The following is a 15968-nucleotide window of genomic DNA, read 5'->3' on the forward strand; positions in this document are numbered from 1 at the left end:
CCTTTCCAGCTGAAATCTTTTCTTCCCCAGTTACCACGAGCTGACCCAGAGAGTGGGAGGGAGAAGTGGGGAGCCACTGTCTACCCCCACAGCCAGAGAGGAAGCAGGACAAAGCTAAAAATGGTGTCCGCCTCCCTCACAGACTTCTGCCCACAGCCTCGTCTCCCTCTGTTAGTGGAAAACACTGATTAACACTTGTCTTGCTTTCATGCAAGATTCATAAAAGGCGGTGTATGGAAAGCTAGGCTTAGCACCGGATTTCACGTTCCTTCCCTCCGGTCTCAGCCACTGGGGCAGTTGGGATTGCCCATTGCTTAGATGGAAGCCTATCAGGTGGGCAAAGCTAAGTAAAAACCTTTAAGCAAAAAACAAAAACAAAACAAAAAAAACATGTAAGCGAACTCAATGGAGACAATTTCAAAAGCACCCTCTTGACATGGCCTAAGAGTCAGCTCAAGGAAGACTTCGGGTCAGGACGCCCTTGAAACTTCACCGAGGGCCCCCATTGTACATTTGTGCGGTCAGATTGCCCTCCCCCCCCCCCACTGTTGGGGACCATCCTGTGGGATATTACAGTTTCTGCAAGGATGTTTATTTTAGTGGAGGATAGGCAGGGGTGCACGCGTAGAGTCTGTGGAGCCCTGAAGGCATACACACGTCCAGAACTCAACCCTAGAGATTTTGGTCTTGATTTGGTCGGCTTGGGTAGCTCATGGGGGTTGTGGGGTTTTGTTTTTTTGTTTTTAGAATTTATTTATTTATTTATTTATTTATTTATTTATTTATTTATGATAGACAGAGAGAGAGAGAGGCAGAGAGACACAGGCAGAGGGAGAAGCAGGCTCCATGCAGGGAGCCCGATGTGGGATTCGATCCCAGGACTCCAGGATCACGCCCTGGGCTGAAGGCAGGTGCTAAACCGCTGAGCCACCCAGGGATACCCCTCCCCCTTTTTTTTAAGCGCCATGATGTTTCTATGCTCACTTTGGTAGAAAAATATAACTCTTTTGTATACTAAAAAAAAAAAAAAAAAGCAGTGGAAAATATGAAAAAAAAATCTTTTTTTTTTTTAATTCAGAAAAAGTCTGAATGTTAATGGAGGTCGTAATACTGGGAGGATTATGTTCCACCAACTTTCAGGGAGCCCCATGGAGTATTTCCTACGTCGTTCAAACCAGAAAGCAAAGGAAACATTTAGATCTTTTTTTCCATGTCTCGTGATAAACCGCCTGCCTGCCATGTGCTTGGGGACTTGATGCAGGGTGAGCAAGGTCGCAGGGACCTGTCCGCAGTGAGGCCGGAGAGAAAAGGGGTGACCTTTTCTTCTTTGACCAGCAGGCTGTCCTCGGGCCTCCATGAAGGCTGCACAGGACGGGCCAGGCCCAAGAGGGGACGTGCTTATTCCCCGGAGAGCAAGAACCCTCAGGCACACCCGCGGTCCTAAGGTGGGCTCCGGGTGACAAGTCCTCTCTTTACTTTGCAGAGTCGCTTGGATGTTTACCTGGCGCAGAGCTCCGCGGGAACGTCCGTCCAGAACATGCTGCACTGGGCTCAGGTGGGTGCCCCTTCCCGGCAGGGGAGCTGCGAAGGCCGGAGGAGCAGCTCCGAGATCCCGCTGCCGCGCTGCCGCTCCCGCTCGCCTCCCACTCTCCTTGCTGGCCCTGTCGCCCTCAGTACTGTCTGCTTCCCGCGTGTTCCGACCCAACTCTGGCTTCCGGATTTGCCCCAAACCGCCTTTTCTAGGAAAAGCTTGTATTTCCTCTTTTGGAAGGTCCTCAGTTCTAAGAGAACCTTCTAAACCATGACACAAGCGGCTCTGGAAGGACCTGCTCATCCTCTTACCGGCGCGTGGGCCATTCCAGGCCGTGCAGGTCGTGCTTCACTGTGAGCAAACGAGACGTTAGAGAGGGGCCGCGCTGGGTCAGTGGTGTCTGGCCGTGCCCTCAGTTTGAGGTTTTTCTGTGTCCTACCGCTTTACTCAACACCCAGCAAGTTCAGAGATACGTCAAATCCAATTGGAGTCACCTTTTATTGTTTAGAGATTTTACTTATTTATTCATGAGAGACACAGAGAGAGAGGCAGAGACACAGGCAGGAGGAGAAGCAGGATCCATGCAGGGACCCCCGATGCGGGACTCGATCCCGGGACCCCGGGGTCTCGCCCTGAGCCAAGGGTAGAGGCTCCACCACGAGCCTCCCACGTGTCCCTGGAGTCGCCAAGTATGAGTGTGTGTGTTTGGGGAGCGGACAGGGAAGGGGAGACAAAAGATCTTTCCAGAGACTGAGTGCACCTGGGATCCCCAGGAATTTGCACTTTATCCCACACCCTAATAAGCGGGTTCCATGCTTCATGGCTGAGGGGCGCTGCTGTCAATGGTCTGAGGACTTCTGAACCCCGGTGCAGAGTCCCACCCGCCCAGGAGGTAAGCCTCCGAATTCCTGCAGGAAGGAGGATGCTCAGGACCTAGGGCCTCCTCCGGGGAGGAGGCAGGGAGCCCGCCGTGGGCACGGCCTTCCGGGTGGCGCGCCTCAAACTCCACGTCTACTCATGCGGGTGGCTTCACTCGGTCTCACCGGATTCTGGTAAACAGGCTTCCGGGGAGAGCACAGCGACCCCCGTTCTACAAACGTCCCCGCCGGTCCCTTACGCACCTCGCAGCGGGCTGCTCTTCAATAGCTCTCTCCTCCTGTGACACGAAGTCGTCTTGAGGACAGAACCAGGAGGACGCGTCGGGAGGAGATGGAAGATGTGGTCGCGGGCCACGCACACGGCTAAGGCAAGGGCGACGATGACGGCAGTAGTCATATCTGTGAGGACGGGTTCTGAGCGTCCCCAGCATTCCCAATTTATGTGCGTTTCTATGTCATTTTACCTGCTTTGCGTTACCCTGTCTGACCGCCCCCCACCCCCACGAGGAGCATGTTGCCACTCCCGTGTCACAGACGAGAACTTGGGAGACAGGTGACTTGCTGAGAGACACACGACCCGGGAAGCCCGCACTCACTCCGGGTACGCTTGCTGCGGCAGCCAACGGCCCTACGGGCCCGCGCTCTGCTTCCCGATGCTGCCAACCTGCAGAATTGCAGCAGCGGCACACTATTGCCTCGGTCTGTCGACACCGGGATGGAGAGAGTCTTAAGCTAAAAATCAGGATTCAATCGCTGGGCGTGCAAAAAAAAAAAAAAAAAAGATCTGAGACTGAAAACAAAACAAAACCCACAAAGCCCCTTGGAAGAGCCTGAGCATCACCTCGAGAGGCGCCTGGGGCACATGCGAACGTCTCCTGCCTCCTCCCTCTGATGTAAGGGGCAGGTCCCAGTGGAAGGAACCCCGAGTGCAGCGCGGGTGAACGCTTGCATCCTAATAGCTGAGGTCTAAACATTAAACTGCAAAAGTGGGCAGCGCAGTGTGTCAGAGGCTGAGCTGTGCCCCCTCCCTGGCGACAGGGGCGGGCTGCGTGGACCCCTCGGGAGGAGCGGAGCTCGCCCCACGTGGAGGCCCCGAGGGTGCTCTCGCCCAACGTTCCTTTCAATAGCAACAAAAATAGTTGAGAGTGGGGAATATGGTCATAATATCCTAGACACCTGACAAAGACGTTGTTTGTACATTAAAACAGTCGCTTTTGGGGACGCCTGGGTGGCTCCGCGGTTGAGCATCTGCCTTTGGTCCAGGCCGTGACCCCAGGGTCCCGGAATCGAGTCCTGCGTCAGGCTCCCTGCATGGAGCCTGCTTCTCCCTCTGCCTGCGTCTCTGCCTCTCTGTCTCTCTCTGGGTGTCTCATGAATAAATACATAAAATCTTAAAAAAATAAAGAATAATAAAATGAAACAGCCTCCTTTCAAGGCAGGAGATGCACAGCAGGTGCCTTTTGAAAAGATACTAAAATTTTTGAAACTATGATGTCCAGGAAGCCTTGGCTCAGGCGTCCTTGTAAGCGTCTCTCCACACGGTTTTGGGTCCCTTAGAGATGCTGCCATCTGAGCATTTTCGGGGGAGACGCGTGGGCGGGGGGATGAGAAGGCGGCTCTGCGAGCTGGTTCACCATCCTGTTGGCTTCTGGCTCCTGCGCCCGGAGGCCGTGGGCGGTGGCTCAGACTCTGTGTTCACGGATTTCGCACGTCAGCATCATGACCCTTTTCTGTTTCTGTCTTCCCTAGGCTGCGAATTCCGGTCTCTTCCAAGCTTTTGACTGGGGAAACCCCGCTCAGAACATGAGGCACTTCCACCAGGTACAGGTGGCGTCCGCTAAGCACGTAGTGTCGGCCCACTGAGCCACGGCCCCACGCCCCGTACTTGAGTCCATCGGGGTGTCTGGCCGGGTTCTGAGTCATTCCCCGGGATCCTCACTGTGACCTTGCAACGCCAATGGCACCACCTTCACTTCTGCAGAGAAGTAAGATTATGTCCATTGTCCGCAGTATTTAGCTGCTAACAGGTGCCGACAGCTGGGTCAGAGTGTCACCCAGGGGTTCCCGGGTTTTACATCCATTCCTCTTCCACTGCCCTTGTTCCTTCTCCAAAAAAAAAAAAAAGAAAAAAAAAAAGAAGCTCAGCACTTTGGGGACCATTCTTTGGGATGACATCTATGACTCATTTAAACAAAAAACAAACGATCTATGGATGATCAAAGATAAAGCGGACAGAAATGCCACTTTTGGGGAGAAGTACCGCCGTCTGTCAGGGAACGGCACGTCGGTCACCCACGCCGTCGGAACCAGAGTTCTGTGTTAAATGGCAGCATGAGGTGCGTTGCTCTTCTTTCCCGTGTTCATAAGGGAGCCAACCATACGTGATTCGGCTCCGTGCAAGGAGACTGAGCCCAAATGAAACCAGCGGTCACCAAGGACGCATGGGTCAAGTCGGGGCGGGGACACTGGAGACTCCAGCAGCATTTTGCGCTGCGGCCCTGGCTTTTGCCCCGGATGGTCAGGCTCCCTCGGGACACCAAGCCCCCGCGGACCCACCCCCTGCACCCCAGGGCCCCCCACCCTTGCAACCAAAGCCCATCGGGCGGGAGCAAGTGACTGCAGAGCCCGCCTGGTGCACCGGGCTGGCTGCGCCTCCGGGTTTCCTGCCGAGCCCGCAGCTCCTCAGAAGCAGGGCCGCTCGTGTGCACGGACGAGCCTGAGGCTCAGCACCTCGGGGGGTGTCGAAGGCCCCAGACTGAGAGGGAACAATGTGCATGTGCAGAAAGCAAATCCCTGTGCCCCAAGTGTACGTGGTGACCACAAACGGGGCAGGCAGGATGAGCGATGCGATCACCGACCCGTTACTACTAAGAATGTTAAAAAAAAAAAATCTTGGCCCCAAGCCGAGATGTCTCGTCGGCGTCCCGGTTGCCACGTCCGTTTTCGCACTGCCCTCCCTGGGCCCTGCCATCCTGCGCGGCTCCCAAGTCAGCGGGGGCTGCTCAGACGCCGCTGTTGCCCCCGAGCCTGCTCCTCCATCCCATCCCCAGGCTGTCCCCCGCCACCCTAGCCTCTGCGTCCTGCTGTGAGCTCCCCAGGACAGAGCTCAGCCCCTGCTCGGGTGCTCGGTGCCCTCGGGGCGGCCCGGGCCCCCCCAGCCCCCCACACCCCTGCTCTAGGAAACCTCCTGGCCAAGGTGACAGGTGCCGACAGCTCTGCCCCCTTGTCCATGTAACCTTTTCATTTTTTTAATATTTGTTTATTTATTTATTCATGAGAGACACAAAGAGAGGCAGAGACACAGGCAGAGGGAGAAGCAGGCTTCATGCAGGGAGCCCGATGCAGGACTCGATCTCAGGACCCTGGGGTCACGGCCCGGGCTGAAGGCAGCGCTAAACCGCTGAGCCACCCAGGCGCCCCACGTAACCTTTTCATTCCTGATCTTGCCGCCAAAATGAATGATGATATATTTTCTTTTTTACTGACTTCTTTGTTCTTTATTTCCGTATTCGTTTTTAGAGAAAGAGAGAGGGCGAGGGACGCTCAGGCAGGCCCCACCGGAGTGCAGAGCCCCACGCAGGGCTCGGTCTCACATCCCCGGGATCACGACCCCATCCGGACCCAAGGGCTGGACGCCTGAGTGAGCGCACCCCCAGGGCCCCAGCAGAGGTGCATGAACCACTGGGGCTGCCGCAACATGACCCATCGGCCACGGTCCTGGAGGCTGGAGGTCCCAGCTCGGGGGCAGCGGCGAGTCCTGGCTAGGAGCCTTCCCGGCCAGTGGAGGCCCTGCACGGAGCCTTTCCTTCCTCTGTGAGCGCTCTTCCCCTTCCCATCGGCCTCCCAGCCTGGGACCCCGCCTTATAAGCTCTGCGGCCTGGACCCCTCAGGAAAGCCTTATCCCCACTTACGACCGAGTCAGGACTTAGGGTTTGCACGCGGGAATTCCGAGAAGACGTGGTTCGCTCTGCGGGTTGCAGTGCTGGTCAGGATGCTCCGGTTGCAGGGAGCAGAAGACAGCTCTAGGGCGGGTTCAGAACACATATACGGCCTCACTGGCCTCAAAAGTGGGGCGGCCAGGGTGCCGGGGGCTCGACCTGGGCAGCATCTGGCACATTTTGGCATAGGTCGTGACCTAAGGGCCTGTGGTGGAGCCCAGTGTGGGTCGGCCTGTAGGGCAGGGAGTCGGCTCCAGAGTCTCTCCCTCTCCCTCTGCCCTCCCGGCCCTCGTGAGCCTGCTTGCTCTCTCACTGTCTCTCTCTCGCTCTCAAATAAATAAATCTTTTTTTTTTTTAATGTGGAGGTAAACTCACAATACGTGGGCAATGAAATGCCGCCCTCGGCACTCCCCTCCCTCTTAGGCTTATTTTAAAAGCATCAGTGAGGGGGTGACTGGACGTGCTTACTCATAGCGAGCGTCCTTTGAGCCGCAGTCCCAGAGAAGAAGCCAGCATGTCTGTCGGGGGCTCAGGCGAGGAGCTCCAGGGAGTCAGACCCAGCTTGCCATATGCACCTCTGTCCTCCGGCCACTGAGGCCAGAAGCGTGAGGGCCTGCTGCACCCGCCGGTCAACCTGGGCTGCCGGGGGGCGACTGGCCGGGATGGGCTGGGTCTGTGCGAGAAAGGCCGCAGGACCCGAGAGAGCGGCCGGACATCAACAGCACAGCCACGTTCTCGGGGACGGCCTGCTCCTTCTTCGCCTCCTTTCCCGATGTCGTCCTCCATTGGCCTCAATGCTCCCCAGAGAGTCTGCTCAAGTGTCAATAATCCCCGTTGCCCCGCTTCCCGCAAATGGGAAGAGGTATTTACGTGTATCCTACCCGTAAATACGTATATTTTGTTTGAAAGGGACGGAGTCCCTGTGCAAGGGCTACTAGGAAGACGACCCTCGTGAAATAAGGGCCCCCTTCCCCGGGATTCTTTCCTGTTCTCCCCAAAGTGCAAATCAGGGACAAGACGGTTACAGGTTTATGTTTTTGTTCACGACCCAAATGCTCCCGCAGAAGTGTTTGCAAAGCACCCTTAGCATTTTAAGGCTCGTGGATCGCTGGGTGTATTCCAAGCGCACACGTCTCGCGTTTGGAGACCTTGCTTAACAGCTGGTCTTTGGTGTTACCTCCATGATGTGCTCCCCTGTGAAAACTGTTTCTTCTCTCTCTTTGTCTCCCACCGTGACTAGCGGACACCTCCCTTGTACGACGTGACCAAGATGGAAGTGCCGACCGCCGTGTGGAGTGGAGGACATGACCGTGTGGCCGATCCTAGGGACGTTGAGAATCTCCTCCCTAACATCACCAGGCTTATTTATTACAAGCTGATCCCGCACTACAATCATGTGGATTTTTACCTCGGACAGGATGCACCCCGGGAGATCTACCAAGACCTCATTGAGCTGATGGACGAACATTTGCAAAATTAAATAGCATTCTCCGTTCTCTAAGCAAGTGGATTTTTGAAATAACGGGGCACACAGACCCTAAGGTGAGCCCTCAAGTGACTTCCACCTCCCGGCATCCGTGTGCTGGTGGAGTCCTCTCCCCATTGAGTCGGGGAGGGCCCTGAGCTTTGTCCATGGCCCACAGAACGGGCCAAGGTAACAGTGTCACACCCCCAGGGCGGATCGTGTTCACAGCGCAGGTGATGGGACGTCGCTTCCTGGTTGCACCATATTATACGAGAAGCCACCTAAACAGACCGGAGAAGAGAGTCCCCTTGTGGGCCTGATGAGCTAAACAGGCGTGGGGAGGTGGTCTTCATGGCAAGGAACCCATGTGCCTCATAGGGTCTGTAGGCGGCCTCCGGCCCAGAACCAGCAAACACACACCTGCAACGCGAATCACATCCAAATCCTGAGCTGGGGAGCCCGCCACGCCCCGTAAAGCTGAGAACGCAGGCTGGCCACACCTCGCTTGCAGCCCGGGGAGTCCCCGCGCGGAGGAACTAGCTGTGCCCTGCGTGCCCGATGACCCCATGCAAGAGTGAGAAAATAGATGTTCATCCTTCTGAACCCCCAAGTTTGTGATTTCTTGGCAGCAACGGCAAACCAGCCTTATTAGCGAAAATAAACTGTTATCCTTATTGTGATTCTTACCTCATCTCCGTCGCTAACGAGGAGACCTCGTTCCTCATTACCTTTATGTCCTTATTTCTCTTGTTTCGGTGAACTTCCTTAAATGTTCCTTGTTTGGGGATCTGCTGGTGATCGATTCACAGCGTTTGTCTGAAAAAGTCTTTGCTTTTCCTTCACGTAAGGGTGAACCATGTGCTGTTATAGGCAGGTGTGAAGCAGGTATTCCTTATCCACTCACCCACCAGTGGACATTTAGGTGGTTTCCTGTCTTGGCCGTTGCGGATCATGTCGGGAGGCACGTGTATGTCTTCAAGATCCTGGTTTCAATTCTTTTGAATATGTACCGGGCTGTGTGATTGCTGGTTCGCGTGGCAGCTCTGCTTTCGATGTTTTGAGGAACTTCCAAGCCATTTCCTACGGTGGCCACACCCTTTTGCGTTCCCACCAACGGTGCATGGTGGTCCAATGTCTCCATGCCCTCACCAACACTTCTGTTTTAGTAGAATTATGGGGCGTGAGGGGATATCTCATCGAGGTTCTGATTTGCGTTTCCGTGGCGGTCAGTGACGAGTGGAGAAGGTGCACGGCCGCGGGACTTGTCCCCCGGGAGGCAGGGATGCCGTGTGTACATCCTTAGGATGGGTTTGAGAGGCCCCAGAATCTCCAACTGGATTGATTGGTAAAGAAAGTATTTTGCCTTCAATCCTAAACTTTCTTCTAAATCTATATCCCCTTAGAGCGCTCATACTCCTTCTTCATACTTACTGCACATTTTTTTCCTTTGTTCTAAAATTCTCTTTTCACCAGTGGATTTTCAACGATATGATTTCGTCGAACCTTGGGATGGTTTTGTTGTGGGTTCTGCTTGGAATTCAGCAGGCTTCTTGAGTCTAAGGACTTACACTCTTCATCAAAGTCATAAAAATTTTGTTCATCATTTCTCCAAATACCTTTTTTTTCCCCCTCCAAATGTCTTTCATTCCTTCACATTCTCTGGGTCTCTCATTTATACCTTAGACCACTTGCTATTAACCCACATGTCATTGAAGTACATTTATTTTCCCAGTTTTTTCCCTCTGTGTGCTTCCATTTGGATAGTGTCATGGGTGTTCATACTTGCAAATTTTTTCATATACAACGTCTAGTCTGCTGTAATCCTATCTGGTGCACTTTCTATTTTGGAGACAATATTCTTCATCTGTAGATATCCTAGTTAGGGCTCTTTTATATCTTGTTTTCCCCCTCCCTACTTTATGTTTTTCTTTAAATCCTTGAGCATAGTAAGCATCTTTCAGAACCTTTTTTTAAAAGAATTTATTTATTTATTCATGAGAGACACAGAGAGAGAGAGAGAGAGAGAGAGGCAGAGACAGAGGCAGAGGGAGAAGCAGGCTCCATGCATGGAGCCCGATGTGGGACTCCATCCCAGGTCTCCAGGATCACGCCCCGGGCTGAAGGTGGCACTAAGCTGCTGAGCCACCGGGCCGCCCAGCTTAAGAACTTTTTACTACATGCCACACGTTGAATTTTGCATTGCTGAGGGCTAAGTTTTATTTTATTCGTCTTCAATAGGGTTGGACTGTGTTTTCGGCAGTCAGTTCATTTGCTTAAAGCTAAGTCTGATTGTTTTGAGACTTGGTTTTGCTTCTGATTTGTCTTCCGTCTCCTTCAGGGCGGGTCTAGCATGATGTCTCCTCTAAGGGACTTCTGTCCTGCTCCGGGGCATGCACACTCTCGGGTCCTCCCTGGGCCCCGCGTGCTCAGGAAGGTCTCTTGGCTGGCAGGTGGCAGTTCAGATGAGCCCCTATGCACACTATGTACACGCTAGGGATTGTTCTGCCTCCAGTTTCCTGGCAATTGTTTTTTTCCCTGAAAGTGTTACCCTGTCCGCCTCGGGGGGACTCTTACCCTTAACGTGGGCACCTTGCTCTTTAGCCAGAAGCGCATTGAGATGCCTCTGCGTATTTCAGAAGCCCTTCCTCTCCCTACCGCTCTTCTCTCTGGTCTTCTGACTCGGATGCTGGCGTCCTCGTCTTCTCTGAAGTCCAGTCTCTGCCTCCATATATCATCTAGACCATGGAACTTGCTTTTTCTTTTCTTTTTTTTTCTTTCTTTCTTTCTTTCTTTCTTTCTTTCTTTCTTTCTTTCTTCTTTCTTTCTTCCCTTTCTGTTTCTTTCTCTGTCTCTTTCCTTTTCTTCTTTCTTTCTTTCATTTTATTTTATTTATTTATTTATTTATTTATTTATTTATTTATTTATTTATTGCTGCAAAAAGCTTGTACTCTTTCCACTTGGCCCATGGCTTGGGGGAGCGCTCTAAGGTGGTTAAAGGTGGTTAAAAAGCTTTTATTTGGGGGGGTGGATTATAAGCTCATTATGCTTTAATATGATGATGGATCATCCCTGCCCGCCAGCACCATCCTCGGAATGGTGATGAAGGTTGAGAGACCTGTGCCAGTCACAGCTCAAGCACTAGTCACCACAAGAGAAGAAACATACTAGTGTGTCACTCGTGCTTCTCGTGGCAACACTGCACACAAATGGCCCCAATTCCCTGACTTTTCCTGTAGACCTCCCCCCACCTGCACCCCCACCCCCGGCCAGCCTGCCCTGCATCCCTGGATTGTCCCCCACATGTCGTCTGTTCCTCAGCTCTGGCTCCCGAGCCCATCTATCCCTCGAGGAAATGGCTATAGCTTCAAGGGCCCTTCAGTGGGTACTGGGTGCCGCTTGGTTCAGGTGGAAGGCTCTGGATACCTCCCAGTAAGCCTTGTGGCACCAGGGGGATGTGAGGGGGACCCTTCACAGGCTACCGGGTTCTGGAGGCTCCCAGTCATGCATCGGGTAAGCCTATTGAAGAGATACGCATCCAGCTGGCCTGGGGGCACCAGCCTGTGGAGGTGAGCCAGCTGGCCCTCCATCTCCTTGATGAGTTTCCTCTCCTCACCTGGGAGGCGGCTCTGCAGGAAGTCCTGGAGGCAGAGTGTGTGTGAGCAGAACCCAGGTCACACAGATCCAAAGGGCCTGCTTCGGGCTCCTCCCTGAAGCACGAGGCTTTCCTGGCACCCACAGCATTACTCCACTCCCACCGAGCTTTCTTTGGGTTCCCCAACTTTTTCTGTGATCTGGAAATGATTAGTGGGCAGAACCTTCAGGCTTTCCTGGAGATCACCTCCATTCACTTCCTTTGTCTTGACGGTCCCAGTGTCAGGCAGCTGGATTGCCACTGTCGGAAGTCTGTTGTCCATCACTCTGGCTCCAGTGTCCTAATGTCTACGGTACGATGGTGATTCCAGACCTTGTTGCTGTCTTGCAGCTAGAAGCAAAAGCCAAAATTCTTTTTAAAGATTATAACATTGTGCTGATGCAGAGCTACTGTGACTCAACATAAAGTAATTTTTTTAAAAAAAAAAAGCATAACTATTAAGAATTTTATAGTTCCTCTATGTTCTACATAAAATTGTCTCTTAAGATTCACTTTGAAGTGTCACACCCAAGGTGTATGAGTTAGTGAGTAATGTAGGATTGGAACCATACTTCCAGAATACTGAGCCAATGTAGTATTTTTACTGCGTTAGTTTTTCTCTAAAAAAGCTTTATTTTTTTAAGATTTTATTTATTCATTCATGAGAGACACACACAGAGAGAGGCAGAGACCTGGGCAGAGGGAAGAGCACGTTCCATGCAGGGAGCCCAACGTGGGACTCGATCCCGGGTCTCCTGGATCACACCCTGGGCTTGAGGCGGTGCTAAACTGCTGGGCCACCTGGGCTTCCCTCTCTAAAAAGCTTTATTGCTGGTGTGCCCAGGGGACTCAGTTGGTGAAGTGTCTGCCGTCAGCTCAGGTCATGATACTGGGACCCTGGGGTCAAGCCCCACGTCAGGCTCCCCGCATAGCTTCCTCCTCTGCCACTTCCCCTGCTTACGCTCTTGCTCTCTCGCTCACTCTGTCAAATAAATAAGTAAAATCTTTTTTAAAAAACTTAATTGTTTTCTCCTTAATACGTTTAATTCTGAGTTTTTCCTCTGATTATCTCCCCTCTTCCTCCTTCCAAGGGTGTTTTCACCATGAAATACCACTGTACCAGAACTTACCATGACTCTGCTGTTTTTTATTTTCTTCCACCAAACCCTCACTCCCCGGCTATATTTCAAAGTTTGCCATAACCTGACTTCACATCCTCTTCTAGTTACATCTGCCTCCGCTTCCTTACCCAGATGTACATCACATCTTTTATTCAAATATGATTTATATACTTAAGTCTTCCCACACATCTTCCTCATTCTCCTCGACACGATCTGCCCACGCTGTTTGCCTTAAACTGAATGGAATTCAATTAAAATTAAGTCACAATGTTGCATTTCCTAATCAGGTTGGATTTTCTTGTCTTCAGTGCCATATCTTAAAAATACTCTTTTTAAATTTATGATTTGTTTTCTGTAGAAGCCTCCAGGTACATCACTATCATTCTCATCAATCACATATGTGTAATGTGTTTAGTTTGGTTTTGCATCACATGTTCAGGAATCTGGACATCGGCAGCTTCCCGAGGGGAGAAACTTTTAACAAGGAACCACCTTTTGGTTCCACCAGAAGCTGACTTTGTGCAGAACTGGGGCGCTCAGAGGTCTCCTTCTAGGGACGTCTTTGTGGTCCTTGCCAAAGAAATCTTCAAACAGCTCCTCGGAGTTATAAGTCATTTATTTAAAATAATTTATTCTGCAGAGCACCTGGGGCAGCTCATCCAGTTAAGCATCTGGCTCTTGGTTTCGGCTCAGGTCATGATCTCAGGGTCATGGGATGAAGCCTCCAGACAGGCTCTGTACTTGGCGTGGAGTGCGCTTGAGAGTCTCCCTCTGTGCCTCCCCCCCTCTTCATGCTCTTAATGAGTGAGTGAGTGAGTGAATGAATGAATGAATGAATAAGACTTTTTTAAAAATTAATTTATTTATTCATGAGAGACCCAGAGAGAGAGGCAGAGACCCAGGCAGAGGGAAAGCAGGCTCCATGCAGGGAGCCCAACATGGGACTCGATCTCGGGACTGCAGGATCAGGCCCTGGGCTGAAGGCAGGCACTTACCCGCTGAGCCACCCAGGCTTCCCTGAATAAGATTTCTTAAAAATTTACTCTGCATCTCTTATATGCTACAGGCTGGGGATGGGGCATTAAACCAGGAAAATGTGGTCCTCATCTTATGATCTATACTGAGTTTCAAATATGCTGGGGAGTTTCTTTTTTTTTTCCTTTTTTTCTTTCTTTTCTTTTTTTTTTTTTTTCTGGGAAGTTTCAACCCAATGAGGGTAGCAATGATAATAGCCAACACTGTGTATCACTCACACACTTCTTGGGCCAAGGCCGGCCTAAACCCTCTGTTCCTGCTCCTATCTCTGTGATAAAGCTCCTATGCTCATCCTATCTTAAAGACCACAGATGCTTAGAAGACTTGTGAGCCAGCTCAGACCAATTAGCAGCAAATCTGTGGGTCCTGAGGCTAGAGTTCTCAGGATCCAGATTCCACCCCTTAACACTCCTTTCGTTGTCTCCCCGGAGACGCCGACAAGCCAGCCCAGGAGACATGGTCAGGGAGGCTCCTGTTTGTCCCGGGGTTCCTGGGGCCCTGTGCAGTGGGCAAGGCCAGAATTTCATATGCATTTAAAATCCAGAGAAACGAAAGCAAAATCTGCATCGTGGGAACAAGAGAGAGGGGGCGGCCCGACCAGCACGAGGCGGCAGGGGCCACGGGTACAGCCAGGCTGGGACAGGCATACGGAGAGTGGGAACAGGCTGCCCACACTGTGCGTGCACACCAGCCTGGCAGGTGGCAGGGAGGGCCAGGCTCGCCCGCCCGGTTGGTATTCCTCTGACAAATCTGTTGACAAGTGTGTTGCGAAGGCCGAGTCACAGCCTCAAGGCTTCAGGGCAGCAGCCAGGAGCCACCCCTTGACCCCACGCCTTCTGATTCCCATCAGCCGGCCCGGCCCTGCCAGACTCGAGGGTTACCCAAGCCCCGGCACAGCACTCCTCCCTGCTCGTCGGGAGAGCTGGAAGTTCTGACAGGTTGCCAGCCTCCGTAAGAAAAGGCTTTTCCTTTTTCTCCCCCTGAGCTCCCTTACGTGAGGCTGTCCCCGCACCTTTTGCCTTCCATCTCAGGCCCCCTCTCGGGTCCGCCTGCACCGGTGAATCCTGCCCCGTAGGAGTCAGACAGATGCCGTCAGCTTAGCGAAGTGAACCAGTTCTCGGCCTTGCCTCACAAGGATCTCGTGGGTACGACCTACAGTTCTGAAGATCATCCTAACCCCAACATTGCCTTTATTTGCCCGGCACCTCATGTTCTTTTCAAAGTACACGTACGCCGTGAGCCCTGAGCCGCCTACACGATGACCGAATCAACGTGCCAAACCTCGGACGCTGCTGTGACATTGCATGGCAGTTCTACTTCCATAATAAAATAATAATAAAATAAATTTTACAGCGTTTTCACAGGCATAATTACTTTTTCTCCTGACTGGGCAATGGTGTGGAGTTGCTACGGAAACCATCCTCGTGGCAGCAGTAGACTATGGAAGTTCAGAGCCGACACCACTATTTATTAGCTGTGTGACCCTAGAAAAGTCATTTATAATTGATTCTAGCTATTTCCTCATTTTTAAAAAAGATTTTATTTATTTATTCATGAGAGACACAGAGAGAGAGAGGTAGAGACACAGGCAGAGGGAGAAGCAGACTCCATGCAGGGAGCCGGACGTGGGACTCGATCCCAGGACCCCGGGGTCATGCCCCGGGCTGAAGGCAGGTGCTAAACCGCTGAGCCACCCAGGAATCCCCTCGTTTTTTGTTTTTTTAAAAAAAAAAAAAAAACATGGAGATAGACACTCATTCCTGAAGCATATTTGTATAGTACGGCACTTCACGGGCTCTGAAGTCTTTAGTTTGGGTTCCTAGCTCCACTGTTGTCCTCATATCACAGACTAGTTAATCATTCCAATCCACACTTTTCCCATCTGTGAAACGGAAATATCGTTAAGCGCTCTGTTACTGAGCTGTCATGAGGTAATGCAAAAGAATTTAACACAACACCAGTTCCCTACAAAGGTGTTGGTAGATATTATTACTTATAATGTGCTGAGGACGGACAGAGGCTTCATGTTTCCAGTCACGGCCTCTATCCTAAATGGAAGCATAGAATTCATAACTCACGTAGGAATTAGGTAGACCAAGACGTTACATGGCACCTAGGAAGTCATATCTAATCACAAGACTGGTTTCCTTGCCCTCTTGAGACTCGGCTACGTTTATCCGAGTAACGTTAGGAGAAGTCGTCTCTACTTATTTTTTGAGACACTAACCCTTGCCAAGCGCTAAGCTTGGTGATTTCTATATGGTTCTTTCTTTGGATTCGCATATGAGCCCTGCAGATGGACTCCGTGTTTCCTCTATTTCACAGATAAAAAGGTTCAGTGTTGTGAAGCTAATAACCTCCTGAGGTGA

At 51.7% G+C, this 15968-nt stretch overlaps 1 protein-coding gene across 2 annotated transcripts in view; it reads left to right on the plus strand.

Annotated features, from left to right (window-relative positions):
* The window catches only part of LIPK (lipase family member K), a 58931-nt gene extending 50120 nt beyond the window's left edge, over positions 1-8811 (plus strand). Inside the window, exons 10-12 of one of the 2 annotated variants that reach the window (XM_026014816.2) lie at positions 1484-1555; positions 4159-4230; positions 7588-8484. In XM_026014816.2, coding sequence (XP_025870601.1) covers positions 1484-1555; positions 4159-4230; positions 7588-7827 — 384 coding nt within the window. In that variant the 3' untranslated portion in view covers positions 7828-8484. Of the gene's footprint in view, positions 1-1483; positions 1556-4158; positions 4231-7587 lie in introns of both variants that reach the window. The other variant, XM_072723590.1, reaches the window with a different exon arrangement.
* Positions 8812-15968: the final 7157 nt, after the last annotated feature.

Source organism: Vulpes vulpes, chromosome 10 (assembly GCF_048418805.1).
Source record: "Vulpes vulpes isolate BD-2025 chromosome 10, VulVul3, whole genome shotgun sequence".
In the NCBI taxonomy this organism is placed as follows: domain Eukaryota; kingdom Metazoa; phylum Chordata; class Mammalia; order Carnivora; family Canidae; genus Vulpes; species Vulpes vulpes.